The following is a 15,776-nucleotide window of genomic DNA, read 5'->3' on the forward strand; positions in this document are numbered from 1 at the left end:
ATTGGGTTACGGGCAGCCGTTGAGAACTTGAACGCATTATAAGACTTTGTATGGGAAATAAAATACCGACGATTTTTACGCTTAAAAAAACGCTAAATTTAACTTTCATTCAATAAAATGAATAAAAGTGACTCACCTCTGGTGTATTCTTGTGCGTTTTGGGGTTTATTTTGCCGTTTTGGGCATTCTTTGAAATCCCTGTCATTCCCTTCATTAGACGGAGTCAAGGCAGCACAGTCAGATATCGATCGTAAGCTCACGTAGTACGCTCCGTCTTATGAGGGTAATGACAGGGCTTATTGTACTTTGCGAAACGAAATGGAACGAAACGAAATGGAAATCTGTACTTTGCGAAATGGAAATCTTTACTTTGCGAAATAAACAAGTAACAAGTCGAAATTCGTCGTACCGTACAATCCACTGAAATGAATGATCCTTGTGTGATGTCTCTGCGTATCTGTTGCTTTGCATGTCGCTTACGACATCATTCCAGCCGGATATGATACGCTAGCAAGAAAATCTGTACTTTGCGAAATGTAAAAATGAAAATCTGTACTTTGCGAAATGAAAAAAATGAAAATCTGTACTTTGCGAAATGAATAAATGAAAATCTGTACTTTGCGAGATAAACAAGTAGCAAGTCACAATTCGTCGTACCCGTACAATCCACTGAATTGAACGATCCTTGTGTGATGTTTCTGTTTATCTATCAGTCTGTTGCTTTCTATCGCTTACGACATCATCCCAGCCGGAGATGTCACGCTAGCAAGACAATCTGTACTTTGCGAAATGAAAAAATGAAAATCTGTACTTTACGAAATGAAAAAAATGAAAATGTGTACTTTGCGGAGTGAATAAATAAAAATCTGTACTTTGCGATTTAAACAAGTAGCAAGTCGGAATTCGCCGTACTTACAATCCACGTTCCTTTATCTTTGTGTATCTATTGCATCCCCTGTCGCTTGCAACATCATCACAGCCGCAAATGTCACGCAAGCACGAAAATCTGTACTATGATGTTGCAAGCGACAGGGAAAGCAATAGATACACAAAGATAAAGGAGCGTGGATTGTCAGTACGGCGAATTCCGACTTGCTACTTGTTTAAATCGCAAAGTACAGATTTTTATTTATTCACTCCGCAAAGTACAGATTTTCATTTTTTTTTTTTTTTCATTTCGCAAAGTACAGATTTTCATTTTTTCATTTCGCAAAGTACAGATTGTCTTGCTAGCGTGACATCTCCGGCTGGGATGATGTCGCAAGCGATAGGGAAAGCAACAGACTGATAGATAAACAGAAACATCACACAAGGATCGTTCAATTCAGTGGATTGTACGGGTACGACGAATTTTGACTTGCTACTTGTTTATTTCGCAAAGTACAGATTTTCATTTATTCATTTCGCAAAGTACAGATTTTCATTTTTACATTTCGCAAAGTACAGATTTTCTTGCTAGCGTATCATATCCGGCTGGAATGATGTCGTAAGCGACATGCAAAGCAACAGATACGCAGAGACATCACACAAGGATCATTCATTTCAGTGGATTGTACGGTACGACGAATTTCGACTTGTTACTTGTTTATTTCGCAAAGTAAAGATTTCCATTTCGCAAAGTACAGATTTCCATTTCGTTTCGTTCCATTTCGTTTCGCAAAGTACAATAAGCCTAATGACAGTGATTGCAAAGAACGCCCGAAACGGCAAAATAAACCCCAAAACGCACAAGAATACACCAGAGGTGAGTCACTTTTATTCATTTTATTGAATGAAAGTTAAATTTAGCGTTTTTTTAAGCGTAAAAATCGTCGGTATTTTATTTCCCATACAAAGTCTTATAATGCGTTCAAGTTCTCAACGGCTGCCCGTAACCCAATACCGCTTGCACTCAAAGGTCATCGTCTCACTAGTTATTAATTATCACATGCTCTCTAGCCCTCTCTAGTGACGCCGCGAACTTGGCAGTTTTATTCGTTTTATTGAATGAAAGTTAAATTTAGCGTTTTTTAAACTTCATAATCGACAGTATTTTATTTCCCATACAAAGTCTTATAATGCGTTTAAATTCTCAATGGCTGCTTGCACTCAAAGGTAATCATGCCCACTAGTAATTAATTATTACACGCTCTCTAGTGACGCGAACTTGGGCTGCCTGTGTTTACAGGAGATCTCTCTGTTAAAATTTCATGAAAGCAGCGTCACTATGTCATTATTTTGTGAGTTTTTCTGGATACAAAAAATGGAAAAAATCTAATGAGTGCATTTTATAAAAATTAAGGAAAACCTTTATTTGTGGACAGTAAATAGCTTACTGTGTTACCATGGCAACGGCACCTTGCTCAACAAGAAGTATTAAAATTTATTCCTTCTTAGTTAATTTTGTTCCATGCTAATTTCGGGTACTCAGAAGTACGTAGTTTTCAAATAATGTTTACTAACACCTGTATACTAGAAAACTGTGTTCGGCCACCTTAAAGTAGGTTCATGGGACAAACATCCTGAATTGGAATGTCGATATGTGGCATATGCGCAGTGGAATAAATGTGATGTTATTTTCTTTTGTGTAGTTAATTAGGTAATCATGCCCACTAGTAATTAATTATTACACGCTCTCTAGTGACGCGAACTTGGGCTGCCTGTGATGTGTTCAGCACGATTAAGCAAAATCCGTTAACAATTGGGCAAACGTTTTTTAAACAAAATCAATTAATTCCCATGTACAAAGAACATGTATATTGTCTCGTACCTTGTATTTTTTGCCTCATTTCGTTTCTTAGAAGAATAAAAGTTATTCAATTCACGGAACCAATGTCCGTCCGAATACGGAACGGCATCGAGTGTTGTCACCGATGACCTATCCTAAGCTAGTAAGCTTTAGAGACTTAACTTTTTTATATTGGCTTGAATCCTTATTTGACCCACAAATGACCTGTGATGTTCAGAAAAAAAAAAAAGAGACCCTGACCCCGACCCCGCGTTTTACTGACACCCAAATAAAAAGGCGTCTAGCGTTACTTAGTTGTTGTTAAAAACTAACGATATAATGTTCCGACGTTTCGGCGACGTCATGACGCCATTCTCAAGGAATGAATAATATAAGCGAGTTCAACGGAGTAAGATCTTAGATTAACATAATAAGTAATTTAAATAAATACTTTGGCGCGGGTCGAATCTGTTTGTACATTCAAGCGTGGTCTTAATTGTTTGATGTACAGCATTTCGTGAATTAAGCAATCAAATTTGTTCCTGCATTTTTTCAGTACTTTAAAACAGCTAAGGAGGTCTTCAGGGACTGCACTCGCGTGATCGTTATCATAATGTTTCCGCACAGAGGATGAAGTGCTGTTGATAACGATCAAGAGCTGATAACGATCACTGTATTCTGCTGTTATTTAGTTCGCAACAGCAAAATACAGTTTATGAGGTAGAATCCATATGAAAATTAGCCATGTGGAATTTTTCGTGTTGAGCCAATGACGTCACTTCCTGTAATCTGAGCCAAGCGGCCTTGTTAACTTCCGGAACAAGATCAAGTAATGGCGGTTGTGAAATCTCGAATAACAGGCTAAAAAAAATACTTCCAATCGCTGTAAAGGATTGGAATTTGGTAACATGAGTAAGAAGGTCATATTCTACACGAAAATGCAAAAAGATGGAAAATGAAATTTTTGTCCCAGGGGCACTTTAAAGAACGTCTAATAAAGATGAATTGAATAATTTTGGTTTCGCACTCGATTGAAAAGAGCTCCCCAAGTTTGCGATTGTTTGACAAGACGAGAGAACGGTAAATTGAAGGAAATTCAAAATCTTGGACACGGCTACCGTGTCATGTTGGTCACTTGCGTCCCATTTTACTCGCTGGCGTGCCATTTCACCCGGTGCTGTGCTTGACACACTTCATTGTTCGATCCAACACGCACCTTTGTTTTTATCGTGCGATAAAAAGAACAAAAGAAAAAAATTAATTAGAAGTGCATTCTGCTGACACACTGCTCAGATGCCGGCGTATCATTTCACTCACTGCCTATTGTTTAGCGTGTCAATTTGGCGTGCCCCTTCGTTCACTTTTTTCCCTGTTTCGGTTTTATGCAAGTGAACGTAAATAAAGAAATTAGTTCGTCAAGTGTTGATTGTCGCTGTGCATTAGCAAACTTTCAGTGTCTGGTGAATAGATCTTATCGCTCACACTGGACCCCGAATGAAATTTATTTTCGAAGCTTTAGTTTTAGTATTCTACTTTACGCTAAGCCTTTCACCCACGAAATGGTCTTGAATCTTTAAAGTTAATTGAACGTTTTCTTTTTTATATTTCGGCCAGAGAAATGAATGGCTTTACTCGGCTGTATGTAAATTCAGTGTTTACGGCCTGATCTTATCGATTACGTTTGACACCGAAGGGGGATATATCGAGAAGAGCCAAAAGAGCGTCTGCGAGGAAGGTTAATCGAAGTCGAACTTTTGGAAAATATCCGTCCTGAAAGGAAAGTTGCCCCCTAGTTTCGTTCAATGGAAGGAGTTAGCAGACAACACACATACTAGCTGTTTTCTTTTAAGAATACGTTATTCGTTGTGTTGATTTTAAGTCCCTGTTTCTTGTCCCGTAATGGCGGCTTATGATGAATACATGCAGACTCGGCAAACATGTAGCGCACGCGCAGTAGACCTCTCTTTGCCATTTGAGGCTTACGAAGAAATCCTATTTTATAACTTGGGCTCCGCCCAAGTAATAAAATAGGATATTAGAAACACTAAGTTACCAGATAGAAATAAGGAGGGCTTCGGAGCAGCCAACAAGAATATTTGTTCATCAGTTATACTTGAACAGAATACCACTTCCATCGAACAAATGCCTAATTATTGGTGAACAAGTTTTGGGCGTTTTCTTGACGTAATAGGTTACCACGGCAACAGTATAACTTGTTAAAACACCTGGGCCCGGTTGTTCGAAAGGCGATTAACGATTAAAAGTTAACCGAGGTTTTCTGCTCGCTCATCAAGATAGTTTTTTTTATCTCTAATGTTAAGCCAGTGGTAAAGAAAAGTTGTTATTAATCCAGGATTAGTTATAATCATTTTAGCCTAAATGGTTATAACTTAAAACGAGCTCGGTGAAACCCCTTTTTTATTAAAAAGTTATGATTTGCATGGTCAGGTACAACGTTTTGCAAAGTTTAAGAATTTAAGATGGCCCTTAACCCCTTCCCGCATTTTTAACTCGTGAATGCGCGTAGCGCAATGAACGAGTTATAGCGATAGCTGACTTTTGACTTGGTTGGCTGGTTGGTCGTTTGGTTCTGTCGTTAACTTTCGGGCGTGCGCAGTGAGTGAGTTTTAAATTCAATTAGTGGAAAAAACACGCGAACATTTATTGTTCACGGCGCATCAGGAAATTCTTATTCAATATGTAGAGAATAATTTGACGATCATTTAGTGCAAGAATGGAGGTTTTTCGTTCAATCTGAGCAAAGTTACAAGTTTTTTCAGTTTTTCAGAAAGTCCTGGGTCGTAAACTCAATTAGTGAAAAAAAAACGTGAAATTTTTTTTCACGACGCGTCAGAATTCTCTCATTCATTCTGTAGAAAATAATTTGATAATCATTTTAGTGTAAGAATGGAGATTTTTCGTTTTTTTCTACAAAGTGCGGTTTCTTTTAAGAATTAAAAATAATTTAATTAAAAAATAATTTAATTTGTCAGTTTTCACGCGAAAGCGGAATGTGCCATGTCACGCATCATTGACGTCGCAAACAAATTATGCAAATTTCTGGTTAAAAGAACATTTAAGATCTTGTCAGCTTTCATAGAGGTTTTAAAGGAAAAATGTTTCATTTTCGAAATTTACAACTGGTAATTTATGGGAAAGCAAAAGGACACGGTCGATAAATAATTCTTATTTAGCAAGAGCTTGTCATAGTTCATTATTTTTACTTGAGGATTGCGTGGACTGAACTCCAAAGGAAAAATTTCACGCATTTATGTCGAGCATGAAAGCTAATTCGATACTTTGTTGAACAGATTTCCCTTTGTGAGATCGGCTTGCCCTACAGTAATTTTGTAATTTTAATTCCCAAAAAGCTTCACTTGCCCATCGGGCAAGTGATGGTTAGAATCCACTAGCCCGATCGCAAAATCCAGTAGCCCTGGACTATCGGGGACACAAATTTGCATGACGTAGCTGTACATGGCGTGCTTCTATGAACTTTAAATAAAAAAAACACGTGATTTTTTTTTAATCGGCGCATCAGAATAATCTTATTCAATCTGTAGAGAATAATTTGACAATCATTTTTGTAGTACAAGAATGGTTATTTTTCGTTGCATAATCGGGGCAAAGATATAATTTCTTTTAGCTTTCAAGGAAGTTTCCGTAGCCGTGTAAATTTCAATTACTATGTGTCATCTGCATTCACGAGTTGGCTCACAGGAGCCTTTGATTCAGTATAAAACTTTGTCGTTCCGTCAAAAAAAGTACTCCATTCAGCTTTCTAGCAACTCCCAGTATCAATTATCTGACGAGGATAATTCATCAACTTATTTTCTTGTATTAGATTAGGAAATTTCTTCATTAAAATAAAATAATTTGAATGTCCGGTTTTTTTTTTTGGTCTAAGGACTAGTGCGCTTAAGACCCATCAAAGTGTTCTTGTTTACTTTTTTAAACAAGAAAATCTATGTTGTGACACAGTTATTTTTGGCCCTTCTTGTCAGCATCATAGCATGGGTCAGTTGACAAGTAGAATGATTTTTCCTTTCTTTTTTTTTGGTCATTCTCCTCTTCTTGTATTCAAAAACGCACAATATTGATTGTTTTGTTATATTCTCTTGTAAAATTCTTCAAATGTAAGAGTCTCATGGCTTGGATGATCTGTTCACCAACTTTTTCCTAAAAATAGAACGTCCAGATTTTTATGAGTTGTTGTTTTTTTAAATAGCTGTTGTTCCTTTTTAAGCCAATTTAGATTAGTAACTTGTGACAAAGAAAGAATACCTCACTGAAACTGAGTTCATATTTTCAATTGCTCAGAAACCTTACCAAGCAATGATGGGGAAAGACAACCAGCGCTGCATTCTTTACAAGAACAATCGCGAGAAAAAGAAGAATGTGAAGCCAACTTAATCCCACAGCTAAGCCAGACAGAACAACAAACAGATATCGTACAAAGAAAATTGGGAAATTGGCAAGAACAGTTGCGGGAGAGAGACTTGAGAGAGGCAAGTTTACTTGAGCAGCTGAGAGAAAAAGAACAACAACAAGAAAACTCACAAAGACAACTGACAGAGATGGAACAGCGGCTGACAAATTGCCAAGGACAACTGCAAGAGCAAGGCTTGAGAGAGGCCAGCTTACATGAGCAGCTGAGAGAAAGAGAACAACAACAAGAAAACTCACAAAGAGAACGGGCAGAGATGGAGGAGCGGCTGACAAATTGCGAAGAACAATTGCAAGAGAGAGACTTGAGAGAAGCCAGCTTACATGAGTAGCTGAGAGAAAAAGAACAACAACAACAAAACTCACAAAGAGAACGGGCAGAGATTGAGGAGCGGCTGACAAGTTGCGAAGAACAATTGCAAGAGAGAGACTTGAGAGAGGCCAGCCTACGTGAGCAGCTGAGAGAAAGAGAACAACAACAAGAAAACTCACAAAGAGAACGGGCAGAGATGGAGGAGCGGCTGAAAAAATTGCCAAGAACAATTGCAAGAGAGAGACTTGAGAGAGGCCAGCTTACATGAGCAGCTGAGAGACAAAGAACAACAACAAGAAAATTCACTAAGAGAACGGGCAGAGATGGAGGAGCGGCTTGCAAACTGTGAAGGGCAAATTAGAGAAAAAGATGAAGAAGTGGCTAACATACAGCAACGCGTTTCCACCTTAGAGAGACAGCTGGGAGCAAAAGAACAGGAGGTGAATGAACTTGAGTTGAGTCTTACAGCAGCTCGGCAAACATTGAACCAACAGCGTCAACAAGAAACATGTGACTGGGTCATTTCCCGCCACGAAATTCAATTGACAGACAAGTGCCTTGGGAGGGGAAGTTGGGGAAGCGTTAACGAGGGAACATACTGCGGCTGTAGTATAGCAGTGAAACAGATTCATGAGTTAATTTTGTCTCGTCATAACAGACGCTTGTTTGAGAGAGAAATGAACATTGCTTCAAGATGCCGCCATCCTTGCTTGTTGCAATTCATTGGAGCAACAAATGACGAGGGAAGCCCTTTGTTTGTCACCGAGCTCATGGAAAGAAGTTTACGAGCGTTGTTAGAGCAGCGTGAACTCTCTGAAACAGAAATCACTGTCATTTCTCTAGATGTTGCCCGAGCACTGAACTACCTTCACCAAAAGAGGCCCTCTCCTATTATTCACCGTGATGTCAGTAGTGCTAATGTGTTGCTATGGCGACAGGGTGACCAGTGGAGAGCTAAAGTTTCAGATTATGGCACTGCTAATTTCATTCAGCAGACCATGACAGTGGCTCCTGGAGCTCCAATTTATAGCGCGCCTGAAGCACTTTCTTCAAGTCAGACAGCCATGGTCAGTACAATTTATTGAGTTAAAAATGCACTGAACTATTAAGTGGTTCTTTGAGATTCTTGAAGATTGTTGGAGAATGGTTGCAGTGCTCCAAAAAATAAAAATAAAAAAAGATAAATAACTTTTATTTACCCTCGGCAGTGTTTATAGCACATGTGCTAGTAGGGCCAAGCATTAAACTTCACAGAGAAACAATTTAAATTGAAAATAACATTAGTTAAAAATCCCAACTGGCAGAAGGCAGACCAGCTGGCTATTTACAAGCTAGCGGTCAGAGCGGGACTTGAACCAGGGACCACCGGATTTCAAGTCCGGCGCCCTAACCACTCGACCACGCTGCCTCCTCCAAGATTTGTTTAGTCCGAAGGGTCGCGGATTAGGCCAAATCTTATGTTGGTAACTCTATTTAACACTAAATCTTTTTGACCTTGTCGCGCTCAGTTTAAGAGCAAACTACCCAAACCTATATATCATTTAAAAGTTTGGATAAAACAAAAATTAAACGCACTACAAGACCTTAAGTGCAAATCGACCTTGCCTTATAAACGTGAATTACACGCATAACTAATAACCATTAAATATTCTGTGGTTGTAAGATCTGTAGCAGGCATTGGCATCTAAAACCAGGTCGGTGATTTACAAGAATGGCTTTAGTTTTGGATGTATAAACTTCAAATCGCCTATACTTTGTTTTGAAGTACCATATCAGAAATCTCCGACACGATTTCATAAGCCAATGCTTGCTAAACATTTGAGAAGAGCTCTACACTAATAGGCCTTATCACGGTTTTCGACGCCATTTTGACGAGTAGGCAAACAGTCTTAAAATAACAGTATCCGATGTCAAATAATTTTCATAAAACATCTCTTCTGAAAAATTCATGAATTGGAAACTTTTGGCACTAGGAAAAGGATTTTAAGAAAACAATTTGAGGGATGTAGCTGTGCCAGAAAGCGTCCAGTCCTGTTTCGAACTTTCCATACATTTGTCTGTATAGCGAACCAGCCGTGAACTGCTACTAAAAATAGTTCGCGGGAAAAAATACAGGGAAATGTATGGAAAGTTCAAAACACGACTGAACGCTTTCTGGCAAAGCTACATCCCTCCAATTCTTTTCTTAAAATCCTTTTCCTTGTGCCAAAAGTTTCCAATTCATGAATTTTTCAGAAGCGATGTTTTATAACAATTATTTGACATCGGATTTCCATACAAACACTGTAATATAAATGTTTTTAATATAAATGTTATATAAATGTTTATTGTTTTTTTATGTATTGTATTGAATCTCGCTGTACGTGTGAAATATAAAATTGAATTGAATTGAATTGAATTATTTCAGACGTGTTTGCCTACTCGTCAAAACGGCGTCGAAAACCGTGATAAGGCCTATTGTGTTTTCCGCCCAGTGAGAAATCAAAGCCTCTTGTATTTTGCAACAGAAGCCGTTCTTGTGATTTCATTTAGGTCATTTAGGTACATGTAATAGGCCCTTTTTTCCAGTTGCTTTGAAGCTCATTATGAAAGCAAGGCTTCGTACGTAATTTTTATTCTGAGAATCAGTTTTCATTCATATGCAAGCAAAACTAATTTTCACATCAAAAGCTTTGCTAGGCCCACTTTCGTAATGAGGTTCAAAGCAATAGACTCTTCTTCAAAATGCCGGCCAAAATTCACATAAGATAAAAATTAAAAACGTATACCGGCACTGGAATAAGCACTTTTACTGTAGTGACCCTGCAAAGTTTCAGCATATCAGGTGTAATATCAGCTGAGAAAACGTAAGTTAAAAAATGAAAAATGTACAGACGTTTGTATGACTGGGGGTATGACGTATACCCCCAGTCATACAAACGTCTGTAAATTTGTCAAATTTCATCTTACATTTCCTAAGCTGATATAACACCTAATATGCTGAAACTTTGCAAGGTTACTAAAGTAAAGGTGCCCTAGCCTTTCCACTGCTGGCATCAGTTTTGCATTCAGTTTAATTTTAACTCATTCAAATCTGTTGCCGCCATTTTGGACAAGTGTCTATTCCGAAATGGGCTATTCCGTCAGCGTCAATCCCCCCGGGCATTAGTGGGGGCATTTTCCTCATTGTCCTTCCCGAGGCCCTGGGTATTAGTCTTCCCCGCGGCATTTGACAGCCTCGTGATTTTTACCGCACAACGCTTTTACTTCCTTTCAATGACAAGTAGCATTAGTATGCAGTAAAAATGTCACAATTTTTTTTAAAAATTGACGACAGATGTATAAATAGTTCAATACTTATAATAAGGTTATTCTTTGTTCTTATAGGTTGATGTTTACAGCTTTGGTGTCCTTCTCTGTGAAATGTGCATCGGGGAAATGCCAGACCCTGAAAGGCGTGGAGAGCAACTCTTTATGGTAACGAACCGTGTGCTTAGAGGCCTGGTACGGAGGTGCCTGCAGACAGATCCTGCGGAGAGACCAAATATGGAAGAGATTATTGAGGAACTGGAGCAGTTTACTGAAACATAATAAAATATGAAATGGCATGTAAGTCTCGTTAATCTCTGTTTCCAATTATTTGAGAATAGTAAATAGAAAAAGAAATTTCATAGTCTTTAGTAGTCTATTTTTTACTCACGTGAAAACAGTAGCTTTTAGGTAGCAATTTTTATAGGCTATGGACATGTCACTGAAGTATGTTTAATTATTTTCAAGTAGTTTTCTTGTACGTCTAAGAATGTTTATCTGATACAGATTTAGGACATTAAAAGGCAATTGTAGCCAAAGTGTTTGAAAATAACGTGGTAGACCAAAGTTGACTAAATGGAGGTAGAATAGTTTTTTTGGAAGCTTTTAGTAGTTAATGTAGCTCGTGTAAATAGTTTTAGGAGAAATATGTTTTATAAATAGTTGTTAGCAGTTTAATTTACGCTAGTTACTGGTTCTTTTTATCAATGACCGTATTTCTCTTTTTTAGTATTTTTCATTATTCTGCAGTGGTTTTGGATTTAAGACATTTCAAAACAAGTTGTAGTCGTACCCAAACCAATACAAAGATGAGTTTAAACAGTAAAAAGATCCTCGCAGTTAGTACGTAACTTAAGCAGTTGCGAAAAGAAGGCCGGAAAAAAATACGAACTCACAATATGACCAACTCCCAGTTGGCTTGATAGCTCAGTAGGTAGCGTACTACATCGGCATCGCAGAGGTCTTGGGGTCGAATCCCATTCAAGCCTGAATTTTTTTCAGGTTTTCGCAACTGCTTAAGTTGCGTACTAACCGTGAGGATCTTTTTTCTATTTAATCTTTCATCCGCAGTTGAATATATGATGTTTCATATATTCATATTCATTTATTCATCCTTCACGGGTATATTATGAACTCACAATATGACCAGCTCCCAGTTCGCTTGATAGCTCAGTTGGTAGAGCACTGCACCAATATCGTTGAAGTCATGGGTTCGAATCTCGTTCAAGCCTAATTTTTTTTTCAGGCTTTCTTTTTGCAACTGCTTAAGTTGCGTACTAACTGCGAGAATCTTTCTTCTATTTAATCTTTCATCCACAGTTCAATATATGATGTTTTATTTATTCATATTCAAAAAGATGAGTAGCGTGCACTTGTCTAAACTGAGTAGTATGTAAAACGATTTTAGTAGTTCGTATAGGTAGCTTTTTCCTGGAATATTCTGATATTTAAGGTTGCGAGGTTTATAATCGGTGAACGTGTTATTTATTTATTTATTTTTTTCCTATTTGTTTTCTTTTCGGTTTTACTTTTTTCTTCTCTGTTTATTGGGGCCTAGATGAAAATTACATAGGTTTTTCTTGTCACGTTTACTTAATTGCTTGCCTACTTGTTTCCTAGCCAGCTGGCTGGCTTGTTAGCTACAATCAGCTAGCCAGTTACTTAGTTTATACTTTCTTTCTTACTTATGTACCTACTTACTGTTATTGTGAATTCGATTCCTCAGTTGATGTCTTTCTGATATAGAGGTACGACATTTCAAAACAAGTTGTAATCAATGCAACTTACTGAGCTAGACTAAATTAATTTAACTAGAAGAAAGAGCAACAACAACAAAACAAAAAAAGGGAAAGGTAGAAAGATAGGAAAAGATCCAGACAGCAAACTGAGCGACAGGAAGCGCGAGCCCAACCGATTGTGAAGCGACGCCTTCAGTCTTACCAGGAATTCTTAGATTTTAAAAGGGAAGCCAAGGACATTGTGAACGGTTCCTTCAATGTGACAAATATTTATTGGATGACAATTGGCTCTTTTCAAGGGACCATGGCAATATTCTAAGCATGAAACTGAACTGGGTACACCTGCAGTATACTCTATCAGTATACTCTGTCGGCGAGAACGATCCAAATTTCCAAAGACCTTGTTTTCTGTTGTTTACTCCGACTTCGATTTAACCTTTTGAGGAGTAACAGTATTCAAGCTTATTCTGATAGGCTGATAGTTGTGTCATTTTTATGTGAGGTTTGTGGCCCCCACATAACGTTGTTTTGGAAGAGTTCGTAAGGTTGTGATTCGTAAAATGACGTGAAGAGAAAAATGTCATTTTTAGCACACAGTAGCTGTGTTCGCACTTGGCCATCAATCAGGAAGGCTGTGCATATTCAGCGTCCGCTCGTTTTGTGGAACTGATATCAAACACAGAGAAGTGAGTTGGAAAAACGAGGCGCAGCCGAGGTTTTTTTTTTTTTTTTAAACCATGTTCGGGGTATATAGAAATCGGATGAAACACTTTTGAGTGTTTGGTAAAGCTTCCCTACCATTAATAATTTTGGCAAAAATTTAAAGCAAAAGTGTTCACCAAATTTTATGACCTCCTTCACGGTAGTGAATCCTTTGTTTTCTCTTCAATAACCATTAATGAGTTTGAGAAGAACCGATAACTAAATTGCATCATTTTCTGTGTCGTTGGAATCATACTATACTTCATCAATTCTGCATTCAACGCCCAGATCTTTTTGAAGGAGACGAAGATAGAGTTAAATGCTATTAAATAGATTCTTTTGCTATAGCTGTTTGATTTTAGAATTCAGAGGAGCACTTCAAAGCTATTTACATATATTTACAATAAATAATGTTACAGTTGTAGCAAAATGTTAGTTCAAGGTTAGATATAGATAAATGTTGGTTTACATTGGGAAACGGAATTTTTGAACTTTTTTTAAGCTCTTTAAAAACCCATGTTTAACAACACACCATTTTTAGAGTTTGTCAGAGTTTTTAGTTATCGGACTATTCCGAGATGCGTAGAACGTATCCCAGAGCTCGTGGCGTGTGGCCTCGGCTCATCCACAACGCCTAAGCTGGAATCTACACGCTTACTCACCAGCCATTTTGTCTTCCGAAGTGTTCCTCGTTTTATCCTTGGTGGTCCTTGGGCCAATTTAATGAAGCATTTACACTTGTACTTAACAGTCTTGGCCTTGTTATTGTTGGTCTTCCTCGCAGCCGTTCTGTGACGAGTCTCAGAACGGCTGCGAGGGAGACTATGTTATCGACACTCACTCAACAAAAGAGTCAAATAAACATTATTTGTCTTTAACGATACTGATCTCGTTTGAGCCTTTCATTGAGTTTCTATTTTGTGTGCGCGTGTCACACCAACGGTCCAAACTACAAGGACACTACAAGTGTAAATGGTTTATTAAATTGATCCCTGGTGAGGATTTGTGCAACCCTGAAATAAAACGGCGGCCGGGATCGATTTCTTTTACTCATGCCACCAGTATTGTTTGTTTTAATTTAGAATAACTTCCGTAGTCAATGGAGAATTGCTGATCAACAATATATTCTTGTAAGTAGCAGTAACTGATTTAGTTGTTGAATAAAACACTTGTGTGAATCTACTTGTCCTTGTTGGGAATAATCGCACTTCTTCGAAACCGTTAAAGACCATTGCATCCTCAAAACCGTTTCGTCTTGCATGTCAAGTTTGGCCCAAATTAATCGTGTCAACTACGTGTTTGACAGACAAAGTTTAGTAACAATAATTAATCCCTTAGCTTTGAGCAAACTCTTTTATTATTCAGAAGGAGAAGTCGTGGGTGCAGTGATTGTGGTGGTAATTGCGGTGATGTGAATATGTAGGGTAGAAATAAATGTTGTGCCGCTAGCACTAAGGTCACAAAGAAATTAACTCATTATGGTAAGATCAAGGTTTTTTAAAAGTTTCATGGATTCACATCAGTGGTGGTTGGACACGGTCCGAAGAGCATCATGGTAGCAGCCATGCCATGATTGGCCAATCACATCACCGTATTCTTTCACCAGCGTTTTTAGGAAGGATCTTCACGCGAATAATTGCTTCGTCTTATTTACTGTTTTATTCACCGTGTAGACGGCTTTTCTTCCAAATGAAAGGATTCAACAGGTGACGAGGTATGTAGGTGGCCAGTGATTGTGTTTTCTCATAATTTCCTCGGTTATTGTCGTCAATATTCGACTTCCTCTCAAGCTTGTCCAATATGGCGGCTTTTCTCCACGTGCAATGATCAATGAACGCGTTTGCTTTTTGACTCTATATCGTCAGGGTTCCAAGAAAAAAAATTACACCATTTTTGTTTAATAAAGAGTTGCTCTTGGATTTTAAGGCATCGCACCCCATCGCACCTCTCACCGTTTTTCTGCTATGTGCGTTTAAAGTTTGGCGATTGCGAGGAGCAAACAATGAGCGAGTCAGGATGTAACACAAAGATTTATTGTGACGTTTTGCTCTTTGCTTGATTTGTCTCTAGTTTTACAACTAAAGCTCAAGTAAAAGCTCTAGCCAGCTGTTCTAAATGACCTGCTATTTCACCTCAGGACAAAAATGTTGAGGCTTCAGGGCTATGGACTGTTGGTAGATGTGGACTAAAATATCAGAAATATTAATATCACAAGCACAGATCCACAGAAAAATTAATAACGAAAAAGGTGAAACACTTGCGACTTAGTTCCATAAATTAAGAATCGGTTGTGCAGAAATTACATTCTACTGTATGCTTGTACAACAATTTGCATGCCTGAGCTGTATATTTATACACTCTATGCGTTAACTGACTTTATTAAAAACTGAATCATTGAATAATGCAATTCGAGGGATTTGATTGGCTTAGCGGCCATGGTATATGAGCCATTATACCATGGCCGAGAAATGGCGACCATTAAATTTTCTGCTGGTTATTCTTGCACAGCGAAATCCGTAAGATCTAGCAATATTTCTTGATTGTTTTTAATAAAACAATTATTCCACTTGCGCTTGTTGGA

At 38.1% G+C, this 15,776-nt stretch overlaps 1 protein-coding gene and 1 pseudogene across 2 annotated transcripts in view; both read left to right on the top strand.

Moving 5' to 3' along the window:
* The first annotated feature begins 6,720 nt into the window (after positions 1-6,720).
* Positions 6,721-7,734, top strand: LOC146489730 (uncharacterized; annotated as a pseudogene).
* A 27-nt stretch (positions 7,735-7,761) lies between these two features.
* Positions 7,762-15,776, top strand: part of LOC146489731 (uncharacterized) — a 133,431-nt gene continuing 125,416 nt past the window's right edge. The window contains exons 1-2 of one of the 2 annotated variants that reach the window (XR_014858995.1): positions 7,762-8,533; positions 10,833-12,419. Coding sequence is in view for 1 of the 2 variants with exons in the window: in XM_085094036.1 (XP_084950162.1) it covers positions 7,790-8,533; positions 10,833-11,036 (948 nt within the window). In the remaining variant the exon portion in view is untranslated. Of the gene's footprint in view, positions 8,534-10,832; positions 14,364-15,776 lie in introns of those variants that run through there. The other variant, XM_085094036.1, reaches the window with a different exon arrangement.

Source organism: Pavona decussata, unplaced genomic scaffold (assembly GCF_977016875.1).
Source record: "Pavona decussata unplaced genomic scaffold, jaPavDecu1.1 SCAFFOLD_3, whole genome shotgun sequence".
Classification (NCBI taxonomy): domain Eukaryota; kingdom Metazoa; phylum Cnidaria; class Anthozoa; order Scleractinia; family Agariciidae; genus Pavona; species Pavona decussata.